At 39.1% G+C, this 25,158-nt stretch overlaps 1 protein-coding gene across 1 annotated transcript in view; it reads left to right on the forward strand.

The window, feature by feature from the left end:
* col6a3 (collagen, type VI, alpha 3) overlaps positions 1–25,158 on the forward strand; it is a 104,923-nt gene that overhangs the window by 54,730 nt on the left and 25,035 nt on the right. Inside the window, 20 exon segments of the mRNA XM_059033997.1 lie at positions 127–726; positions 1,664–2,263; positions 3,201–3,800; positions 4,041–4,640; positions 5,578–6,177; positions 6,418–7,017; positions 7,955–8,554; positions 8,792–9,391; positions 10,329–10,928; positions 11,166–11,765; positions 12,703–13,302; positions 13,543–14,142; positions 14,379–14,978; positions 15,217–15,816; positions 19,220–19,828; positions 20,330–20,938; positions 21,096–21,695; positions 22,509–23,025; positions 23,027–23,115; positions 24,639–24,988. Coding sequence (XP_058889980.1) covers positions 127–726; positions 1,664–2,263; positions 3,201–3,800; positions 4,041–4,640; positions 5,578–6,177; positions 6,418–7,017; positions 7,955–8,554; positions 8,792–9,391; positions 10,329–10,928; positions 11,166–11,765; positions 12,703–13,302; positions 13,543–14,142; positions 14,379–14,978; positions 15,217–15,816; positions 19,220–19,828; positions 20,330–20,938; positions 21,096–21,695; positions 22,509–23,025; positions 23,027–23,115; positions 24,639–24,988 — 11,174 coding nt within the window.

Genomic DNA, 25,158 nt, shown 5'->3' on the forward strand with positions numbered 1-25,158 from the left:
CAGCACTTTGTTTCTTTCCATTGTCTTCCACTCAGGAAACAGTGATGAGTGTCACTTGATGATTATTCTCCATCTGAAATATATATATATTTTTTAATTAACATGTTTATTTAATGTCATTTATAGTTGAAAGAGATTCTGCCCAAAGAGATGTTGTGTTTCTGCTTGATGGTTCTGATGCCACTAGAAATGGATTCCCAGCAATCCGTGATTTTGTTCGAAGAGTAGTGGAGAACATGGATGTGCAGGAAAACAAAGATCAAGTCGCTGTGGTGCAGTACAGTAATGATGCAGCAGCAGCTTTCTACCTGAATACATACTCAACCAAGGATGATGTCCTTAATACCATCAGAGGCCTGACACATAAAGGTGGAAGACCCCTCAACACTGGGGCAGCTCTCCAGTTTGTTATGGACAATGTCTTTACTGCTTCTTCTGGTAGCAGACGTCTTGAGGGTGTGCCCCAGGTTTTAATTCTGCTGACTGGTGGAAGGTCCAGAGATGATGTTGGAGCTTCAGCAACTGCTCTAAAAGAGCTTGGGGTTGTGCCTTTTGGTATTGGAACAAGAAATGCAGATACTAGGGAGCTGCAAACAATTTCATACTACCCTACTTTTGCTCTTTCTGTTTCTGACTTCTCTGACCTTCCAAATATCCAGCAGCAACTTGTATCCTCTGTGACAAAAGTTGCCATAGAGAGAACAACAGGAACACCAACAATCATAGGTAAAGAAAAGGAGATTGAAATTGAAAACAGGAATTTCAATGCTTAGTGCCATTAGCATTTATGCAAGTACTTGTTTGATAAGGGTTTCTGGTATCTGATGCATGTGTACACAAATGTGAAAAGTGAATGATGAATAATTCACATTACACTGCCATGACACAGCATCGCTGAATATTTATTCAATATGAAAACATTTCTGATCTCACTGGGACTTGATTATTTAGACCAGGCTTTTCTCCAGTACTTTGTTTCTTTCCATTGTCTTCCACTCAGGAAACAATGTGGAATTTTAGATCTTACCACCGACTATCATAACTGCACTACCAGAGCCATCTTTTTGGATTGTTTTCTATGTTTCCTAAGTGACTGGTGTGGCATTTTATATTCAGTTTCTAAGTGAACAGACAAGAGCCACCTCATTTGATCTTGTCTTCTGTTCCAGACTGTACGGAATCTGCCGTCTTGGCATCTTCTCTTTTAGCATTTAAATAGGGCATCTTATGATCAGTATTTTATACATGGGCATAGACCGGTGAAGTATTTCTTAAATACATGGCTGTTGCGTTATAAATCAACATTTTAAATGCATTTTTTTTAGTATAATATATACTGTGCCAGTGTATACATAAGAAAGATGTAATTTTAGTTATTAATTCAAACATGTGGTAAAGAATTTATGTAAACTAAGTACAAGGCAAGTGAATATTTGACTTCATCCCTTTATTTACCATTCTGGCATAGTGCTGCCTCTCTTGTTTATAAATTAAAAGAACACCTTTGTATTTTAATAAAAAAAACAACCTTTAGTTGATATTTATTTGCATTTCATTGTTGTCAGGTTAATTGCACTAGCTAACTTCACGTATAGCATTGATCCTAACTCCACGTGAACGTTTTTCTTCTTATGTTAACCCCTGTGTTTATTATACCTCATAGTTGACAAAGAAGGTGCCCAAAGGGATGTTGTGTTTCTGCTTGACGGGTCTGATGATACTAGGAGTGGATTCCCAGCAATCCGTGATTTTGTTCGAAGAGTAGTGGAGAACATGGATGTGCAGGAAAACAAAGATCAAGTTGCTGTGGTGCAGTACAGTAATGACCCAGAAGCAAATTTCTACCTGAATACATACTCAACCAAGGATGATGTCCTTAATACAATCCGAGGCCTGACACATAAAGGTGGAAGACCCCTCAACACTGGGGCAGCTCTCCAGTTTGTTATGGACAATGTCTTTACTGCTTCTTCTGGTAGCAGACGTCTTGAGGGTGTGCCCCAGGTTTTAATTCTGCTGACTGGTGGAAGGTCCAGAGATGATGTTGGGGCTTCAGCAACTGCTCTAAAAGGGCTTGGGGTTGTGCCTTTTGGTATTGGAACAAGAAATGCAGATACTAGGGAGCTGCAAACAATTTCATACAACCCTACTTTTGTTCTTTCTGTTTCTGACTTCTCTGACCTTCCAAATATCCAGCAGCAACTTGTATCCTCTGTGACAAAAGTTGCCATAGAGAGAACAACAGGAACACCAACAATCATAGGTAAAGAAAAGGAGATTGAAATTGAAAACAGGAATTTCAATGCTTAGTGCCATTAGCATTTATGCAAGTACTTGTTTGATAAGGGTTTCTGGTATCTGATGCATGTGTACACAAATGTGAAAAGTGAATGATGAATAATTCACATTACACTGCCATGACACAGCATCGCTGAATATTTATTCAATATGAAAACATTTCTGATCTCACTGGGACTTGATTATTTAGACCAGGCTTTTCTCCAGTACTTTGTTTCTTTCCATTGTCTTCCACTCAGGAAACAATGTGGAATTTTAGATCTTACCACCGACTATCATAACTGCACTACCAGAGCCATCTTTTTGGATTGTTTTCTATGTTTCCTAAGTGACTGGTGTGGCATTTTATATTCAGTTTCTAAGTGAACAGACAAGAGCCACCTCATTTGATCTTGTCTTCTGTTCCAGACTGTACGGAATCTGCCGTCTTGGCATCTTCTCTTTTAGCATTTAAATAGGGCATCTTATGATCAGTATTTTATACATGGGCATAGACCGGTGAAGTATTTCTTAAATACATGGCTGTTGCGTTATAAATCAACATTTTAAATGCATTTTTTTTAGTATAATATATACTGTGCCAGTGTATACATAAGAAAGATGTAATTTTAGTTATTAATTCAAACATGTGGTAAAGAATTTATGTAAACTAAGTACAAGGCAAGTGAATATTTGACTTCATCCCTTTATTTACCATTCTGGCATAGTGCTGCCTCTCTTGTTTATAAATTAAAAGAACACCTTTGTATTTTAATAAAAAAAACAACCTTTAGTTGATATTTATTTGCATTTCATTGTTGTCAGGTTAATTGCACTAGCTAACTTCACGTATAGCATTGATCCTAACTCCACGTGAACGTTTTTCTTCTTATGTTAACCCCTGTGTTTATTATACCTCATAGTTGACAAAGAAGGTGCCCAAAGGGATGTTGTGTTTCTGCTTGACGGGTCTGATGATACTAGGAGTGGATTCCCAGCAATCCGTGATTTTGTTCGAAGAGTAGTGGAGAACATGGATGTGCAGGAAAACAAAGATCAAGTTGCTGTGGTGCAGTACAGTAATGACCCAGAAGCAAATTTCTACCTGAATACATACTCAACCAAGGATGATGTCCTTAATACAATCCGAGGCCTGACACATAAAGGTGGAAGACCCCTCAACACTGGGGCAGCTCTCCAGTTTGTTATGGACAATGTCTTTACTGCTTCTTCTGGTAGCAGACGTCTTGAGGGTGTGCCCCAGGTTTTAATTCTGCTGACTGGTGGAAGGTCCAGAGATGATGTTGGGGCTTCAGCAACTGCTCTAAAAGGGCTTGGGGTTGTGCCTTTTGGTATTGGAACAAGAAATGCAGATACTAGGGAGCTGCAAACAATTTCATACAACCCTACTTTTGTTCTTTCTGTTTCTGACTTCTCTGACCTTCCAAATATCCAGCAGCAACTTGTATCCTCTGTGACAAAAGTTGCCAGAGAGAGAACAACAGAGACACCAACAGTCGTAGGTAAGGAGCATTACCAAGCAATTTGGAATATTTGTATTTATTTATTTTTCAACATAAATAACTAACCTTTGGGATCTGATTTGGAATTTGGATTAGTTAGACAAAACTTTTCTCCAGCACTTTGTTTCTTTCCATTGTCTTCCACTCAGGAAACAGTGATGAGTGTCACTTGATGATTATTCTCCATCTGAAATATATATATATTTTTTAATTAACATGTTTATTTAATGTCATTTATAGTTGAAAGAGATTCTGCCCAAAGAGATGTTGTGTTTCTGCTTGATGGTTCTGATGCCACTAGAAATGGATTCCCAGCAATCCGTGATTTTGTTCGAAGAGTAGTGGAGAACATGGATGTGCAGGAAAACAAAGATCAAGTCGCTGTGGTGCAGTACAGTAATGATGCAGCAGCAGCTTTCTACCTGAATACATACTCAACCAAGGATGATGTCCTTAATACCATCAGAGGCCTGACACATAAAGGTGGAAGACCCCTCAACACTGGGGCAGCTCTCCAGTTTGTTATGGACAATGTCTTTACTGCTTCTTCTGGTAGCAGACGTCTTGAGGGTGTGCCCCAGGTTTTAATTCTGCTGACTGGTGGAAGGTCCAGAGATGATGTTGGAGCTTCAGCAACTGCTCTAAAAGAGCTTGGGGTTGTGCCTTTTGGTATTGGAACAAGAAATGCAGATACTAGGGAGCTGCAAACAATTTCATACTACCCTACTTTTGCTCTTTCTGTTTCTGACTTCTCTGACCTTCCAAATATCCAGCAGCAACTTGTATCCTCTGTGACAAAAGTTGCCATAGAGAGAACAACAGGAACACCAACAATCATAGGTAAAGAAAAGGAGATTGAAATTGAAAACAGGAATTTCAATGCTTAGTGCCATTAGCATTTATGCAAGTACTTGTTTGATAAGGGTTTCTGGTATCTGATGCATGTGTACACAAATGTGAAAAGTGAATGATGAATAATTCACATTACACTGCCATGACACAGCATCGCTGAATATTTATTCAATATGAAAACATTTCTGATCTCACTGGGACTTGATTATTTAGACCAGGCTTTTCTCCAGTACTTTGTTTCTTTCCATTGTCTTCCACTCAGGAAACAATGTGGAATTTTAGATCTTACCACCGACTATCATAACTGCACTACCAGAGCCATCTTTTTGGATTGTTTTCTATGTTTCCTAAGTGACTGGTGTGGCATTTTATATTCAGTTTCTAAGTGAACAGACAAGAGCCACCTCATTTGATCTTGTCTTCTGTTCCAGACTGTACGGAATCTGCCGTCTTGGCATCTTCTCTTTTAGCATTTAAATAGGGCATCTTATGATCAGTATTTTATACATGGGCATAGACCGGTGAAGTATTTCTTAAATACATGGCTGTTGCGTTATAAATCAACATTTTAAATGCATTTTTTTTAGTATAATATATACTGTGCCAGTGTATACATAAGAAAGATGTAATTTTAGTTATTAATTCAAACATGTGGTAAAGAATTTATGTAAACTAAGTACAAGGCAAGTGAATATTTGACTTCATCCCTTTATTTACCATTCTGGCATAGTGCTGCCTCTCTTGTTTATAAATTAAAAGAACACCTTTGTATTTTAATAAAAAAAACAACCTTTAGTTGATATTTATTTGCATTTCATTGTTGTCAGGTTAATTGCACTAGCTAACTTCACGTATAGCATTGATCCTAACTCCACGTGAACGTTTTTCTTCTTATGTTAACCCCTGTGTTTATTATACCTCATAGTTGACAAAGAAGGTGCCCAAAGGGATGTTGTGTTTCTGCTTGACGGGTCTGATGATACTAGGAGTGGATTCCCAGCAATCCGTGATTTTGTTCGAAGAGTAGTGGAGAACATGGATGTGCAGGAAAACAAAGATCAAGTTGCTGTGGTGCAGTACAGTAATGACCCAGAAGCAAATTTCTACCTGAATACATACTCAACCAAGGATGATGTCCTTAATACAATCCGAGGCCTGACACATAAAGGTGGAAGACCCCTCAACACTGGGGCAGCTCTCCAGTTTGTTATGGACAATGTCTTTACTGCTTCTTCTGGTAGCAGACGTCTTGAGGGTGTGCCCCAGGTTTTAATTCTGCTGACTGGTGGAAGGTCCAGAGATGATGTTGGGGCTTCAGCAACTGCTCTAAAAGGGCTTGGGGTTGTGCCTTTTGGTATTGGAACAAGAAATGCAGATACTAGGGAGCTGCAAACAATTTCATACAACCCTACTTTTGTTCTTTCTGTTTCTGACTTCTCTGACCTTCCAAATATCCAGCAGCAACTTGTATCCTCTGTGACAAAAGTTGCCAGAGAGAGAACAACAGAGACACCAACAGTCGTAGGTAAGGAGCATTACCAAGCAATTTGGAATATTTGTATTTATTTATTTTTCAACATAAATAACTAACCTTTGGGATCTGATTTGGAATTTGGATTAGTTAGACAAAACTTTTCTCCAGCACTTTGTTTCTTTCCATTGTCTTCCACTCAGGAAACAGTGATGAGTGTCACTTGATGATTATTCTCCATCTGAAATATATATATATTTTTTAATTAACATGTTTATTTAATGTCATTTATAGTTGAAAGAGATTCTGCCCAAAGAGATGTTGTGTTTCTGCTTGATGGTTCTGATGCCACTAGAAATGGATTCCCAGCAATCCGTGATTTTGTTCGAAGAGTAGTGGAGAACATGGATGTGCAGGAAAACAAAGATCAAGTCGCTGTGGTGCAGTACAGTAATGATGCAGCAGCAGCTTTCTACCTGAATACATACTCAACCAAGGATGATGTCCTTAATACCATCAGAGGCCTGACACATAAAGGTGGAAGACCCCTCAACACTGGGGCAGCTCTCCAGTTTGTTATGGACAATGTCTTTACTGCTTCTTCTGGTAGCAGACGTCTTGAGGGTGTGCCCCAGGTTTTAATTCTGCTGACTGGTGGAAGGTCCAGAGATGATGTTGGAGCTTCAGCAACTGCTCTAAAAGAGCTTGGGGTTGTGCCTTTTGGTATTGGAACAAGAAATGCAGATACTAGGGAGCTGCAAACAATTTCATACTACCCTACTTTTGCTCTTTCTGTTTCTGACTTCTCTGACCTTCCAAATATCCAGCAGCAACTTGTATCCTCTGTGACAAAAGTTGCCATAGAGAGAACAACAGGAACACCAACAATCATAGGTAAAGAAAAGGAGATTGAAATTGAAAACAGGAATTTCAATGCTTAGTGCCATTAGCATTTATGCAAGTACTTGTTTGATAAGGGTTTCTGGTATCTGATGCATGTGTACACAAATGTGAAAAGTGAATGATGAATAATTCACATTACACTGTCATGACACAGCATCGCTGAATATTTATTCAATATGAAAACATTTCTGATCTCACTGGGACTTGATTATTTAGACCAGGCTTTTCTCCAGTACTTTGTTTCTTTCCATTGTCTTCCACTCAGGAAACAATGTGGAATTTTAGATCTTACCACCGACTATCATAACTGCACTACCAGAGCCATCTTTTTCGATTGTTTTCTATGTTTCCTAAGTGACTGGTGTGGCATTTTATATTCAGTTTCTAAGTGAACAGACAAGAGCCACCTCATTTGATCTTGTCTTCTGTTCCAGACTGTACGGAATCTGCCGTCTTGGCATCTTCTCTTTTAGCATTTAAATAGGGCATCTTATGATCAGTATTTTATACATGGGCATAGACCGGTGAAGTATTTCTTAAATACATGGCTGTTGCGTTATAAATCAACATTTTAAATGCATTTTTTTTAGTATAATATATACTGTGCCAGTGTATACATAAGAAAGATGTAATTTTAGTTATTAATTCAAACATGTGGTAAAGAATTTATGTAAACTAAGTACAAGGCAAGTAAATATTTGACTTCATCCCTTTATTTACCATTCTGGCATAGTGCTGCCTCTCTTGTTTATAAATTAAAAGAACACCTTTGTATTTTAATAAAAAAAACAACCTTTAGTTGATATTTATTTGCATTTCATTGTTGTCAGGTTAATTGCACTAGCTAACTTCACGTATGGCATTGATCCTAACTCCACGTGAACGTTTTTCTTCTTATGTTAACCCCTGTGTTTATTATACCTCATAGTTGACAAAGAAGGTGCCCAAAGGGATGTTGTGTTTCTGCTTGACGGGTCTGATGATACTAGGAGTGGATTCCCAGCAATCCGTGATTTTGTTCGAAGAGTAGTGGAGAACATGGATGTGCAGGAAAACAAAGATCAAGTTGCTGTGGTGCAGTACAGTAATGACCCAGAAGCAAATTTCTACCTGAATACATACTCAACCAAGGATGATGTCCTTAATACAATCCGAGGCCTGACACATAAAGGTGGAAGACCCCTCAACACTGGGGCAGCTCTCCAGTTTGTTCTGGACAATGTCTTTACTGCTTCTTCTGGTAGCAGACGTCTTGAGGGTGTGCCCCAGGTTTTAATTCTGCTGACTGGTGGAAGGTCCAGAGATGATGTTGGGGCTTCAGCAACTGCTCTAAAAGGGCTTGGGGTTGTGCCTTTTGGTATTGGAACAAGAAATGCAGATACTAGGGAGCTGCAAACAATTTCATACAACCCTACTTTTGTTCTTTCTGTTTCTGACTTCTCTGACCTTCCAAATATCCAGCAGCAACTTGTATCCTCTGTGACAAAAGTTGCCAGAGAGAGAACAACAGAGACACCAACAGTCGTAGGTAAGGAGCATTACCAAGCAATTTGGAATATTTGTATTTATTTATTTTTCAACATAAATAACTAACCTTTGAGATCTGATTTGGAATTTGGATTAGTTAGACAAAACTTTTCTCCAGCACTTTGTTTCTTTCCATTGTCTTCCACTCAGGAAACAGTGATGAGTGTCACTTGGTGATTATTCTCCATCTGAAATATATTTTTTTTTAATTAACATGTTTATTTAATGTCATTTATAGTTGAAAGAGATTCTGCCCAAAGAGATGTTGTGTTTCTGCTTGATGGTTCTGATGCCACTAGAAATGGATTCCCAGCAATCCGTGATTTTGTTCGAAGAGTAGTGGAGAACATGGATGTGCAGGAAAACAAAGATCAAGTCGCTGTGGTGCAGTACAGTAATGATGCAGCAGCAGCTTTCTACCTGAATACATATTCAACCAAGGATGATGTCCTTAATACCATCAGAGGCCTGACCCATAAAGGTGGAAGACCCCTCAACACTGGGGCAGCTCTCCAGTTTGTTATGGACAATGTCTTTACTGCTTCTTCTGGTAGCAGACGTCTTGAGGGTGTGCCCCAGGTTTTAATTCTGCTGACTGGTGGAAGGTCCAGAGATGATGTTGGAGCTTCAGCAACTGCTCTAAAAGAGCTTGGGGTTGTGCCTTTTGGTATTGGAACAAGAAATGCAGATACTAGGGAGCTGCAAACAATTTCATACTACCCTACTTTTGCTCTTTCTGTTTCTGACTTCTCTGACCTTCCAAATATCCAGCAGCAACTTGTATCCTCTGTGACAAAAGTTGCCATAGAGAGAACAACAGGAACACCAACAATCATAGGTAAAGAAAAGGAGATTGAAATTGAAAACAGGAATTTCAATGCTTAGTGCCATTAGCATTTATGCAAGTACTTGTTTGATAAGGGTTTCTGGTATCTGATGCATGTGTACACAAATGTGAAAAGTGAATGATGAATAATTCACATTACACTGTCATGACACAGCATCGCTGAATATTTATTCAATATGAAAACATTTCTGATCTCACTGGGACTTGATTATTTAGACCAGGCTTTTCTCCAGTACTTTGTTTCTTTCCATTGTCTTCCACTCAGGAAACAATGTGGAATTTTAGATCTTACCACCGACTATCATAACTGCACTACCAGAGCCATCTTTTTGGATTGTTTTCTATGTTTCCTAAGTGACTGGTGTGGCATTTTATATTCAGTTTCTAAGTGAACAGACAAGAGCCACCTCATTTGATCTTGTCTTCTGTTCCAGACTGTACGGAATCTGCCGTCTTGGCATCTTCTCTTTTAGCATTTAAATAGGGCATCTTATGATCAGTATTTTATACATGGGCATAGACCGGTGAAGTATTTCTTAAATACATGGCTGTTGCGTTATAAATCAACATTTTAAATGCATTTTTTTTAGTATAATATATACTGTGCCAGTGTATACATAAGAAAGATGTAATTTTAGTTATTAATACAAACATGTGGTAAAGAATTTGTGTAAACTAAGTACAAGGCAAGTGAATATTTGACTTCATCCCTTTATTTACCATTCTGGCATAGTGCTGCCTCTCTTGTTTATAAATTAAAAGAACACCTTTGTATTTTAATAAAAAAAACAACCTTTAGTTGATATTTATTTGCATTTCATTGTTGTCAGGTTAATTGCACTAGCTAACTTCACGTATGGCATTGATCCTAACTCCACGTGAACGTTTTTCTTCTTATGTTAACCCCTGTGTTTATTATACCTCATAGTTGACAAAGAAGGTGCCCAAAGGGATGTTGTGTTTCTGCTTGACGGGTCTGATGATACTAGGAGTGGATTCCCAGCAATCCGTGATTTTGTTCGAAGAGTAGTGGAGAACATGGATGTGCAGGAAAACAAAGATCAAGTTGCTGTGGTGCAGTACAGTAATGACCCAGAAGCAAATTTCTACCTGAATACATACTCAACCAAGGATGATGTCCTTAATACAATCCGAGGCCTGACACATAAAGGTGGAAGACCCCTCAACACTGGGGCAGCTCTCCAGTTTGTTCTGGACAATGTCTTTACTGCTTCTTCTGGTAGCAGACGTCTTGAGGGTGTGCCCCAGGTTTTAATTCTGCTGACTGGTGGAAGGTCCAGAGATGATGTTGGGGCTTCAGCAACTGCTCTAAAAGGGCTTGGGGTTGTGCCTTTTGGTATTGGAACAAGAAATGCAGATACTAGGGAGCTGCAAACAATTTCATACAACCCTACTTTTGTTCTTTCTGTTTCTGACTTCTCTGACCTTCCAAATATCCAGCAGCAACTTGTATCCTCTGTGACAAAAGTTGCCAGAGAGAGAACAACAGAGACACCAACAGTCGTAGGTAAGGAGCATTACCAAGCAATTTGGAATATTTGTATTTATTTATTTTTCAACATAAATAACTAACCTTTGAGATCTGATTTGGAATTTGGATTAGTTAGACAAAACTTTTCTCCAGCACTTTGTTTCTTTCCATTGTCTTCCACTCAGGAAACAGTGATGAGTGTCACTTGGTGATTATTCTCCATCTGAAATATATTTTTTTTTAATTAACATGTTTATTTAATGTCATTTATAGTTGAAAGAGATTCTGCCCAAAGAGATGTTGTGTTTCTGCTTGATGGTTCTGATGCCACTAGAAATGGATTCCCAGCAATCCGTGATTTTGTTCGAAGAGTAGTGGAGAACATGGATGTGCAGGAAAACAAAGATCAAGTCGCTGTGGTGCAGTACAGTAATGATGCAGCAGCAGCTTTCTACCTGAATACATATTCAACCAAGGATGATGTCCTTAATACCATCAGAGGCCTGACCCATAAAGGTGGAAGACCCCTCAACACTGGGGCAGCTCTCCAGTTTGTTATGGACAATGTCTTTACTGCTTCTTCTGGTAGCAGACGTCTTGAGGGTGTGCCCCAGGTTTTAATTCTGCTGACTGGTGGAAGGTCCAGAGATGATGTTGGAGCTTCAGCAACTGCTCTAAAAGAGCTTGGGGTTGTGCCTTTTGGTATTGGAACAAGAAATGCAGATACTAGGGAGCTGCAAACAATTTCATACTACCCTACTTTTGCTCTTTCTGTTTCTGACTTCTCTGACCTTCCAAATATCCAGCAGCAACTTGTATCCTCTGTGACAAAAGTTGCCATAGAGAGAACAACAGGAACACCAACAATCATAGGTAAAGAAAAGGAGATTGAAATTGAAAACAGGAATTTCAATGCTTAGTGCCATTAGCATTTATGCAAGTACTTGTTTGATAAGGGTTTCTGGTATCTGATGCATGTGTACACAAATGTGAAAAGTGAATGATGAATAATTCACATTACACTGTCATGACACAGCATCGCTGAATATTTATTCAATATGAAAACATTTCTGATCTCACTGGGACTTGATTATTTAGACCAGGCTTTTCTCCAGTACTTTGTTTCTTTCCATTGTCTTCCACTCAGGAAACAATGTGGAATTTTAGATCTTACCACCGACTATCATAACTGCACTACCAGAGCCATCTTTTTGGATTGTTTTCTATGTTTCCTAAGTGACTGGTGTGGCATTTTATATTCAGTTTCTAAGTGAACAGACAAGAGCCACCTCATTTGATCTTGTCTTCTGTTCCAGACTGTACGGAATCTGCCGTCTTGGCATCTTCTCTTTTAGCATTTAAATAGGGCATCTTATGATCAGTATTTTATACATGGGCATAGACCGGTGAAGTATTTCTTAAATACATGGCTGTTGCGTTATAAATCAACATTTTAAATGCATTTTTTTTAGTATAATATATACTGTGCCAGTGTATACATAAGAAAGATGTAATTTTAGTTATTAATACAAACATGTGGTAAAGAATTTGTGTAAACTAAGTACAAGGCAAGTGAATATTTGACTTCATCCCTTTATTTACCATTCTGGCATAGTGCTGCCTCTCTTGTTTATAAATTAAAAGAACACCTTTGTATTTTAATAAAAAAAACAACCTTTAGTTGATATTTATTTGCATTTCATTGTTGTCAGGTTAATTGCACTAGCTAACTTCACGTATAGCATTGATCCTAACTCCACGTGAACGTTTTTCTTCTTATGTTAACCCCTGTGTTTATTATACCTCATAGTTGACAAAGAAGGTGCCCAAAGGGATGTTGTGTTTCTGCTTGACGGGTCTGATGATACTAGGAGTGGATTCCCAGCAATCCGTGATTTTGTTCGAAGAGTAGTGGAGAACATGGATGTGCAGGAAAACAAAGATCAAGTTGCTGTGGTGCAGTACAGTAATGACCCAGAAGCAAATTTCTACCTGAATACATACTCAACCAAGGATGATGTCCTTAATACAATCCGAGGCCTGACACATAAAGGTGGAAGACCCCTCAACACTGGGGCAGCTCTCCAGTTTGTTCTGGACAATGTCTTTACTGCTTCTTCTGGTAGCAGACGTCTTGAGGGTGTGCCCCAGGTTTTAATTCTGCTGACTGGTGGAAGGTCCAGAGATGATGTTGGGGCTTCAGCAACTGCTCTAAAAGGGCTTGGGGTTGTGCCTTTTGGTATTGGAACAAGAAATGCAGATACTAGGGAGCTGCAAACAATTTCATACAACCCTACTTTTGTTCTTTCTGTTTCTGACTTCTCTGACCTTCCAAATATCCAGCAGCAACTTGTATCCTCTGTGACAAAAGTTGCCAGAGAGAGAACAACAGAGACACCAACAGTCGTAGGTAAGGAGCATTACCAAGCAATTTGGAATATTTGTATTTATTTATTTTTCAACATAAACAACTAACCTTTGGGATCTGATTTGGAATTTGGATTAGTTAGACAAAACTTTTCTCCAGCACTTTGTTTCTTTCCATTGTCTTCCACTCAGGAAACAGTGATGAGTGTCACTTGATGATTATTCTCCATCTGAAATATATATATATTTTTTAATTAACATATTTATTTAATGTCATTTATAGTTGAAAGAGATTCTGCCCAAAGGGATGTTGTGTTTCTGCTTGATGGTTCTGATGCCACTAGAAATGGATTCCCAGCAATCCGTGATTTTGTTCGAAGAGTAGTGGAGAACATGGATGTGCAGGAAAACAAAGATCAAGTCGCTGTGGTGCAGTACAGTAATGATGCAGCAGCAGCTTTCTACCTGAATACATATTCAACCAAGGATGATGTCCTTAATACCATCAGAGGCCTGACCCATAAAGGTGGAAGACCCCTCAACACTGGGGCAGCTCTCCAGTTTGTTATGGACAATGTCTTTACTGCTTCTTCTGGTAGCAGACGTCTTGAGGGTGTGCCCCAGGTTTTAATTCTGCTGACTGGTGGAAGGTCCAGAGATGATGTTGGAGCTTCAGCAACTGCTCTAAAAGAGCTTGGGGTTGTGCCTTTTGGTATTGGAACAAGAAATGCAGATACTAGGGAGCTGCAAACAATTTCATACAACCCTACTTTTGCTCTTTCTGTTTCTGACTTCTCTGACCTTCCAAATATCCAGCAGCAACTTGTATCCTCTGTGACAAAAGTTGCCAGAGAGAGAACAACAGAGACACCAACAGTCGTAGGTAAGGAGCATTACCAAGCAATTTGGAATATTTGTATTTATTTATTTTTCAACATAAATAACTAACCTTTGAGATCTGATTTGGAATTTGGATTAGTTAGACAAAACTTTTCTCCAGCACTTTGTTTCTTTCCATTGTCTTCCACTCAGGAAACAGTGATGAGTGTCACTTGATGATTATTCTCCATCTGAAATATTTTTTTTTTAATTAACATATTTATTTAATGTTATTTATAGTTGAAAGAGATTCTGCCCAAAGAGATGTTGTGTTTCTGCTTGATGGTTCTGATGCCACTAGAAATGGATTCCCAGCAATCCGTGATTTTGTTCGAAGAGTAGTGGAGAACATGGATGTGCAGGAAAACAAAGATCAAGTCGCTGTGGTGCAGTACAGTAATGATGCAGCAGCAGCTTTCTACCTGAATACATACTCAACCAAGGATGATGTCCTTAATACCATCAGAGGCCTGACCCATAAAGGTGGAAGACCCCTCAACACTGGGGCAGCTCTCCAGTTTGTTATGGACAATGTCTTTACTGCTTCTTCTGGTAGCAGACGTCTTGAGGGTGTGCCCCAGGTTTTAATTCTGCTGACTGGTGGAAGGTCCAGAGATGATGTTGGGGCTTCAGCAACTGCTCTAAAAGGGCTTGGGGTTGTGCCTTTTGGTATTGGAACAAGAAATGCAGATACTAGGGAGCTGCAAACAATTTCATACAACCCTACTTTTGCTCTTTCTGTTTCTGACTTCTCTGACCTTCCAAACATCCAGCAGCAACTTCTAACCTCCGTGACAAAAGTTGCCAGAGAGAGAACAACAGAGACACCAACAGTCGTAGGTAAGGAGCATTACCAAGCAATTTGGAATATTTGTATTTATTTATTTTTCAACATAAATAACTAACCTTTGGGATCTGATTTGGAATTTGGATTAGTTAGACAAAACTTTTCTCCAGCACTTTGTTTCTTTCCATTGTCTTCCACTCAGGAAACAGTGATGAGTGTCACTTGATGATTATTCTCCATCTGAAATATATATTATTTTTAATTAACATATTTATTTAATGTTATTTATAGTTGAAAGAGATTCTGCCCAAAGAGATGTTGTGTTTCTGCTTGATGGTTCTGATGCCACTAGAAATGGATTCCCAGCAATCCGTGATTTTGTTCGAAGAGTAGTGGAGAACATGGATGTGCAGGATAACAAAGATCAAGTCTCTGTGGTGCAGTACAGTAATGATGCAGCAGCAGCTTTCTACCTGAATACATATTCAACCAAGGATGATGTCCTTAATACCATCAGAGGCCTGACACATAAAGGTGGAAGACCCCTCAACACTGGGGCAGCCCTCCAGTTTGTTATTGACAATGTCTTTACTGCTTCTTCTGGTAGCAGACGTCTTGAGGGTGTGCCCCAGGTTTTAATTCTGCTGACTAGTGGAAGGTCCAGAGATGATGTTGGGGCTGCAGCAACTGCTCTAAAAGGGCTTGGGGTTGTGCCTTTTAGTATTGGAACAAGAAATGCAGATACCAGGGAGTTACAAACAATTTCATACAATCCTGCTTTTGCTCTTTCTGTTTCTGACTTCTCTGACCTTCCAAACATCCAGCAGCAACTTGTATCCTCTGTGATAAAAGTTGCTAGAGAGAGAACAAAAGATACACCAACAGTCATAGGTAAGAAGCAGGTTCTTTAAAGTGAAAACAGGGATTTAATCACAGTGCCATTATATTTGTGCAACTAACTGTTTGATTAGGGTTTCTGGTATGTGATGCATGCTTACTTAAAAGTGAAGTGCTAATGACAAATAATTAACAGCATCCTCCCATCTTTAAGCAACATTGAATATATCAGTGTTGTTTTTGTTTAAATGTTGTTGATTTTTTACATAAACTTTTCTGATTTCATTGGGACTTGATTATTTAGATCAGGCTGTTCTCCATCACTTTGTGGAATTTTAGACCTTACCACCGACTGTCATAACTGCACTACCAGAGCCATCTTTTTTGATTGTTTTCTATGTTTCCTATGCGACTAGTGTGGCATTTTATATTCAGTTTCTAAGTGAACAGACAAGAGCCACCTCATTTGATCTTGTCTTCTGTTCCAGACTGTACCAAATCTGCCGTCTTGGCATCTTCTCTTTTTGCAGTTTAAATAGGGCATCTTACGATCAGTATTTTATACATGGGCATAGACTGGTGAAGTATTTCCTAAATACATGGCTGTTGGCTAGAAATCTAAATTTTAAATGCCTTTTTTTATTCATTATTTTCTTGAGTATGATATATACTGTGCCAGTGCGTATATAAAGAAATATTTACTTTTAGTTATTAATACAAACGTGGTAAAGAATTTGTGTACACTAAGTATAAGGCGTTCCGATGGTTAAAGAAAAGGGCTTGTAAGCAGGAGGTCCCTGGTTTAAATCCTGGCTCACTCACTGACTCACTGTGTGACCATGAGCAAGTCACTTAACCTCCTTATGCACCGTCTTTCAGGTGAAGCATTGTTGTAAGTGACTCTGCAGCTGACACATAGTTTACACACCCTAGTCTCTGCAGTGGCCTTGGATAAAGGCATCTGCTAAGTAGACTAATAATAATAAATACTTGAGAACAGTCAATTCTCATTAATTCTTTAATACGAATTTCAAAGGACCAGCAACAAAGTTTGCATTTTATCACTAATTTGTGTTATCTTTAGTAGCCTATACGCCAAATGTATACTGTCTGTTTTTATTTAACTTAGTCAGGGGTGCAGTGCTAAATTGTGCACAATTACACACCACCTGCACATTAATTGAATAGGTGTATTTCCTATTCCTATACAGATGTTCAGAATGAGCTGGAGGGGTTAGTGGCACATGTGTGCAGTCTATTGCTCCCAACATGTTGGGGAAACCAGAAATGTCATAGAAATGTGTTTTCAAGGCTTGTTAGTACAGCCTGCTTTTAGTGAAAAATAGGTATTTGGCTGTTCACCTCAAAAATGCATTGAGCACAACTGGCAACACATGAGAAAAAGCAGACTGGGAAATACCAGCAACAATTGCCAGTGTTCAAAACATGCTTTCAAAAGTTTTTTTAACAAATTGATGCAATTGTAAGTGTCGCAGTTGTCTGCAGCTTCAGTATATCTCATTATAATATTTGAACACCCTCATCTCCTCCCCCTTTTTGCAAATTTATGCAGGAACGCATAATCATCTAAACTTGAACTGCAAACAAAAACTGCTGCCGCAAAGCATTCCCTAAAAAGTCGCAAATAACATTGCACTTGTTTAGTACATTTCACCCAAGACTTCTGACTCGTTTGCAACTGGTTTGCGACCATTGCGACAGGTGCAACACTTTAGTACACCTTCCCCATAGTTTTTGTTGTTGTTTTTGTTGAAATGTTGTTGTTCATTTATTTATTTATTTTTTACATACAAACCTCTGAACATTTCTGATCTGATTGGGACTTTGTTCTTTAGACAATCTGTTCTCCAGCACTTTTTTTTTTCTTTCCATTGTCTTCCACTCAGGAAACAATGATGATTCTCACCATATAAAATCCACTACCGTAACTGCACTTGTAGACTCATCTTTGAAATATTTGACATGTTATATAGGGTTCCTCAGTGACTTGTGTGTCATGTTATATTCAGTTGCAAAGTGAACAGACAAGATAAGTCCTGTTTGAGCATGTCTGCTAATCTGTACTGTACTTGATATCTTGGCATTTTTTTCATCTCTGGTTGTTTTGCTACACCAGGTGTGCCTAAAGTTTACAGAGCAGAGGGCCACATAGCAAGGCTATTGTGGGACCGTGGCCCGCAATGTGACCAAATTGCATGGATTACAAATTTCAAATACCTTTTTCAAGTGCATTTATTTCTGTTGCTAGCCATTTGAATATTTCAGCTAAATAAATGACAAACTTAATACATTTAAACCATTTCTTAGCATTTACTCCCTCTGTCAATAACTTGTAAAAACATTAATCCTTGTAGATGCCGTCGAGCATCGCAAGAGGCGAGGACGATACATCGGCTGGAAACGCATTTATTTGAATTTGTTTCCAGGTTCATTTAAACACGCAGCCCTACACGTGTGAGACACCTATACATGTATTCCCCTCAAGTTTGCAGTACTGACAACACGCACAAGCAAACTTTGTAGTGTGTCTAAATTAGTTAATTTTTAAATATCTTACTGTTTTTTGCTTAAATCGTGGGTTACATGATTACGCGGCACATACTGACTTATACTTGCGCACGGCTTTAAAGCCCAACATGTTGTGTTTTTTCTGGTTATGGCTTGTGGCGTATAGATAAAAAGAATGGTAAAATGGCTAATGTATCATTCTTTCTGGTGCAGACTTGAGGTGAATATACGATTTTTATAGTAACTGAGCCACGACAACAGGGGCCCCCTTGCTGCCCGTGGCTCCATGCAATTGCATGGGCTGTGTGTGCCTAAAACCACTACTGGCTGTGTGTTTTGTTTCTTGTCTCCAATGGACTGTTTGCACAGAAGACAGAGAGGTTTGCCCTCCTCAATTACAAAATGTTTTTCTGTCCATTGGTCTTGAAATGCTTGAAACTCTTCTTATACTTTTCGTTTTTTCCCCGCTGCTGCCATTTCTTGCGTAGCTTAGTTCACTATCTCACAAACTAGCATGCACATAGAAACCATACGATTTACAACCCAAGAGTAATTAACATTTTAAATGGGTCAAATTGACCCGCGTAGCAGTTCTACTGTGTAAGGATTCAGGCAGAAACTGAACTTCAAAAATGTAGTTTATGTGGAAATCGTGTACTGTTGTTTATCTTTTATTGTGTTCTTAACTGTGTCAAGCTTCATAGTTATCCTTAGCTATCCTATATTTGCTTTCTGTGCACAGTTTGATCACCAGTGCTTATAATGACATCACATTGCAAGGTATTTTTGAGCACCACAAATAAATGTAATCATTCCATTACAACCCCCTCCCCCCTCCCTTCTTAACGCAATTATTGTGTCTTGAGCAATGGCGGAATGTTTGTTTTACAGTATTGTCAATTTAAATATATTTTTTTATGTTTTGCAGTTGAAATGGAAGGTGCAAAAAAGGATGTCATCTTCCTGATCGATGGCTCTGATGATGTTGGACGCGACTTCCCCACAATTCAAGAGTTTGTCCGAAGAGTTGTGGAAAATCTTAATGTTGCCGAAAATAAGATCCGTGTAGCTGTGGTCCAGTACAGTGACACTCCCAATGCTGATCTGTACCTGAATTCACATACAACCAAACAAGGGGTTCTTAATGCTGTGAAGGGACTGAGACACAAAGGTGGAAGGCCACTTAATACTGGTGCAGCGCTTACTTTTGTAAAGAATAATGTAATTTCCCCTTCATCTGGTAGCAGAATCCGTGAAGGTGTTCCCCAGTTTTTAATTGTTGTTACAGGAGGACCATCACGTGATGATGTACAAGGTCCAGCAACAACTCTTAAACAAGCTGGGGTTGTACCCTTTGGTATAGGAACCAGAAATGCTGATTCCAAAGAGCTGCAAATTATTTCCTATAATTCTCGGTTTGTTTATCCAGTTTCTGAATTCCGTGACATCTACAGTGTCCAACAACAACTAATATCCTCCTTGACAGAATTGTCTAAAGAAGAAATTGATCGTGAAGGTCCGACTTATCAGGTTGAAGGTAAGAGAAAATGTGAATGAAGCTCTGCATCATAGTAGGCTGTCATGATGGAACCCATAACAGTAGCATGCCCTGGGTTCATTTAAATTGTTTATACAGGAAATAGTATACAATATTATACAATGAGAATGATATGACTGACCAAGCAGAAGTAATTCTTCGGGACACTTTGAAGCATAAAGGAGAATATTTTACATATGGATATGGATTGCCTGACATGGAAGTACTTTGTCTGAATAGATATAGAGATGAGGTTTAACGAAATACAAATACTTTATACAGGTTGTTTTGTCACTCAATGGTCAGTCGTTGTTTATTGATACTACAGAGTGCGTGATTTTTCAATTGGTTCCTCCAGCAGTTCTTTAGAAATATATGGGGTGACGGACGACTAATACTCAGTCATTGCATTTTTTTTTTACTTATATATAGATATATAGATAATAATAAGGTGTCCTATTTACAACCTCATGTAATGATTGTTATTGCATTGCATTACAGCTTTCCAAGACAGTGACAAGAGGGACGTTGTGTTTTTAGTTGATGGCACATCCGCAGTGAGGAATGATTTAGGTAGCATCCGCGACCTGATTACTAGAGTGGTAAATCAGTTGGATGTTGGTTTGGACAAAGTGCGAATCTCTGTGGTGCAATACAGTGATGATGCCAAGGTGGAGTTCCTACTCAGCGAACACTCGACCAAAGAAGAGGTTCTCAATGCAGTCAAGAGAATCAGAAACAAAGGTGGCAACAAGTTGAACACCGGCAAGGCGCTAGAGTATGTTTCCAGAAACATCTTCCAGAGGTTTGCAGGCAGTAGGATAGAAGAAAGCGTCCCTCAGTTCCTGATTCTCCTCACTGGGGGAAGGTCTGCAGATGATGTTTTCGATCCTGCCGAAAGGTTAAAGAAGAACAACGTGGCTCCTTTTACCATCGGAGCGAAGAATGCTGATGAAGAGGAGTTAAAGATGATATCTCTCTCTCCTGAATACTCTTACACTGTAAACGAGTTCCGTGATCTGACCAACATTGATCAGCAGCTGCTGACATCTGTAAAGACATTAAGTGCCACTGATATCAGACAGAAGATCCCCCCGGTTACAACTGAAGGTAAGTAAAATGAAGGTGTAAATGTACTGTATATTTTTATTTATGGAGTCTCATCTGATCTAGAGGTAATTCACAAGCCCTAAACATGCATGTATCGATGAAAATGTGGAATTACTCCTTGAAAGGAAAATCTCCCTCTCTCTTTTCATTTGAATAGTGATTTCTAATCTTGGGAAAAAGGACATAATTTTCCTTATCGATGGATCTGACAGTGTTGGCGGGGATGGCATTGCGCATATTCGAGACTTCATGATCCAGGTCCTCCAGCAGCTTGATATTGGTCCTAACCAGATACAAGTTGCCGTGGTGCAGTATAGCCGTACCCAGAAAACAGAATTCTCTCTGAACACCCATTCTAACAAGAGAGCTGTGATAAATGCAGTGAGAAGACTTCGCCAAATGGGTGGCTCCGTTGTCAATCTGGCTGAGGCAATAGACTATGTTGTGAGAAAGGAACTGAAGGCAGCAAATGGAGCCAGAATGGATGCCTCACAGCACTTAGTGGTACTCACTGGAGGGAGATCCCAAACTGACGTGAGCAAATATGGCGATCTGTTAAGAAGAACAAATGTCAACTGTATAGGAATTGGTGCCAAGAATGCAGATGGAAGACAACTGGCTGAAATTGCCACCTCCAGTGAAGATGTTCTTCAAGTAAGCGACTTCCCAAACCTTCCTGGAATTCAGGACAAGTTCATTGCAAGACTGAGCGGAACAGCGCTGCCAGCACCTACTGAACCTACTGACTATGGATATGGTAAGAAGTTATGCCAAAGGAAATAAGTTAAGACAACCTTTGCATGGCATATTTAATGCAGCAAAAATACAGTATAAGGTATAAAATACTGTATATGATAAACTTAAAGTGTATTGTTCTAATCAGCTATACGGGTGTAGTAATTAACTTACAGATCTGTACCCTGAAGTGCTTCAGTGAACTTTTTAAGACCTCTTTATAAAATAAAGAATTAGTCATCATGATATATATATATATATATATATATATATATATATATATATATATATATATATATATATATATATATATATTCTTTGTCCAAATATGTTTTCTTTACTTTGAAACATCATTGAAAGTACATAATGAGCAGTCCTTTCCCATGTTGGCATATATTTCCCAATGCTCTCTAGGCAGTGCATGTTAAATGGAGTCCAAACTGGAAATTAACTTTTCCTGTCCAGCAAAGAGAGCGGATCAACATTGGCAGGAGGGCTGCTTGCTTTTATAGCATTGTGCCTTCAGAGACGATAATGCATTACGAATTGAAAGTTCAGCTGCACAATAATAAGGTAGTGAGGGAAGAAAATTATGTTAAAACCTACTTGGAAGGTCTCCGACCTTTGACTCGATGTTGAGAAGCGACCAATGGTAGTTAGTGTTCATTATAGTGAGTAATAACAGCCACCATCTGATGTAGAGCTGCTTGGTTTCTGTTGAATAAATTTAATTTCTTTCTTTCTTTCTTTCTTTCTTTCTTTCTTTCTTTCTTTCTTTCTAAATTCTCTGAAATGTTATACTGAAATGATTTTACTCTTTTTCCCACCCCTGCAGGTGACCCGAAGCCAAAAGTTGCAGATATTGTGTTTTTAGTGGATGGCTCCAATAATTTCAACAAGGCCGACTTTGATCATATAATGCAATTCATTATTGGCTTGGTTGACATCTTTGATGTCAAGGACTCCATACAGATTGCTTTGGCACAGTACACCAAGGACGTAACCGATGAGTTTTTCTTTAACACTTACACGTCCAAAGATGACATTGTAGCAGCAATCGAGAATACGAACTACAGAGGGGGAGGGAGGGGGATCAACACAGGGGCTGCCATTAAGCACATTCAGGACAGGCATTTCATAAAGGCTGCAGGGAGCAGGGCGCATGAAGGCATCCCACAAATTGCTTTGATTGTGACAGGCGGGAAGTCCCAAGACGATGGGGGTGCGGCAGCACTGGCCCTTAGAGGAACTGGTGTGCGGATGTACGCCGTCGGAGTCGGAGATACTGTCAGTGAAATCAACAAGCTGGCAAGTGAAAAAACAACAGTCTTTAGGGCTTCAACAGCCCAAGGGCTCGGAGCTGAGTGAACAGCTCCTGGTGATACTTGCTGATGAAATGAAGGGGAAAAAAATCTGCACTGGAGCTCCAGAGATTACAAAAGGTAAAATCTGGATATTTGTAATATAGACATACAAAAACAAACTTAAATTGTGTTCTGTAGTGTGGTAGTATTCCCCCTCTATGGCATCACAAAAGGGATAATTGAATCACTTCTTATGCCTTGTTTCCACTGCCTTTTCCCAGGTATAGTTGAGCTAGATAGTCTATGCAAGGTATAGTTGAAGATGGCTGACTGCGTTCCAGTGTAATTTTGTCAGGTATAGCGACTCAGGAAGTAGTAGTGTGGTAGTAAAGGTCGTAGTGCAGCAGTAAAAGGCCAAGTTGGATTGTGGGATTGACTGAATATGTGCAAGCAAACGAAGTTGAACAAACATTTGTGGCTGTTTTTATTTTCTGTGTTTACACAGCTGTCAGTAGTCTTATTAATGAGGTTTTGTCACCTAATAAGAGGAAAGCCTTTGTAATGTTAAGGTTCTCGTTAGCACATGCCTTTCGAAGATGTACTTCCATACAGCACAGTTTCGCCCCGTTGGGTATGAGATACAAAACTGTTTGAGGTGTACCTAAGATATATCTGAGCATCAGTGAAAACACCCTCTATCTACACCTCGTCCAGACAATCCAACTCAGCTATACCAAGGTAAAGGCAGAGGAAGCAATGTGTCATTGTAATGGCTGGGACAACAACATTCTCATGTTTCTTTTTTTTTGGTTTAATAGACATTAATTTCATTTTGACTCTGCATAAACAACCACTTTATAACCTCCTGCTATCTTTAATGACTTTCTCTCCCTATTTACTCACCTAACACAAGAAGTGAATGAGAACGATTAACAGCAAAACAGTAAGAGACCATTGTTATTCTACTGTGAGATTTTTTGTTGGTTATTAGCCCATTGATGTGGTTACAGCTCATGAAATTAAATACTGTAAAACTTACCAGTTCGCCATGTAGGACGCACATGCATAGTTTTGAAATAAGCACATATTATAGCAAACATGTTTTTTTTTTTTTTTAAAGTGCTTTCTGGTAATATAGTTAGATTAAAGAAAGCTCTCAGTTTGAATTTCTTACTTCCATGTAGTATGTTATATTTAATGTTTGGGGGATAAAAATGGCCTCAGCGATTTGCTGAATAGTATGTCACTGACTCTAATACATGTCAGTCAGTAGAGGAAACAGTTGGTTAGAGATTGATATTATCTCAGTCCTTTCAATGAATTCTTTCTTGTCATTTACCAATCAGATGCTTCCCTAATGAACGACATGCTTTGCTGCCAGTGATATGCTTTGACACTCACACTGTTTCTTTAATAATCCCACATACAGTATAAGACCTAAATAGCAAATGGAAGTGCATAAGAGGTAGCTATAAACCCATTAGGTTACTGTATTACAGTAAATTACCTGATTTTTAGTAATATTCAGCTTTCTACCATGTGGAAGGGCAAGGGTTTCTGCCTTATGAACATTGACAGTAGGTATTGATTTTAGCAACCACAAATCCTTTCCTCCATCTATTCAAATTATTTTAATATCCAAATTATTTTGTTTTTAACAGATTGTAAACTTGAGGTCTTGGTAGGATTTGATGTCTCCAATGTGGGTGCCGGGCAGAACATTTTTGCAGTCCAGAGAGGACTTGAGTCCAAGATGGAGGCAATCTTACAGAGGATTTCACAGATGAGGGTGACCAGCTGCTCTGGCTCCCAGGTCCCCTCTGTGCGGGTTGGTCTTCTGGCACTAACCTCAGCTGGGCAGCAGGTCGGTTTCGACTTCTCCGAGTACAAGCAAGGGCTGTACGAGCAGTTCAGAGCACTGCGCACTCGCGGACCATACATTCTGTCTACAAAGACTGTGGATGCATACAGGGACAAGTTCGTAGCCAGCGGCACACCTGGAGCTGTCAAGGTAAGCTGTCCTTGCTTGAAAAATGCATTATCCTTTCCATATTAGATATTATTAATGCAGCATGTTTTCACACAATGAAATGTATAAGAAGCATTAACTATTAACTTGTTGAGACAGACTCACTTGGATCCTTTAAGACCCAACTTAACAAAGTTCTGAGATCAATCGCC

This window comes from Acipenser ruthenus, chromosome 11 (genome assembly GCF_902713425.1).
Source record: "Acipenser ruthenus chromosome 11, fAciRut3.2 maternal haplotype, whole genome shotgun sequence".
NCBI classification, from domain to species: Eukaryota; Metazoa; Chordata; class Actinopteri; order Acipenseriformes; family Acipenseridae; genus Acipenser; species Acipenser ruthenus.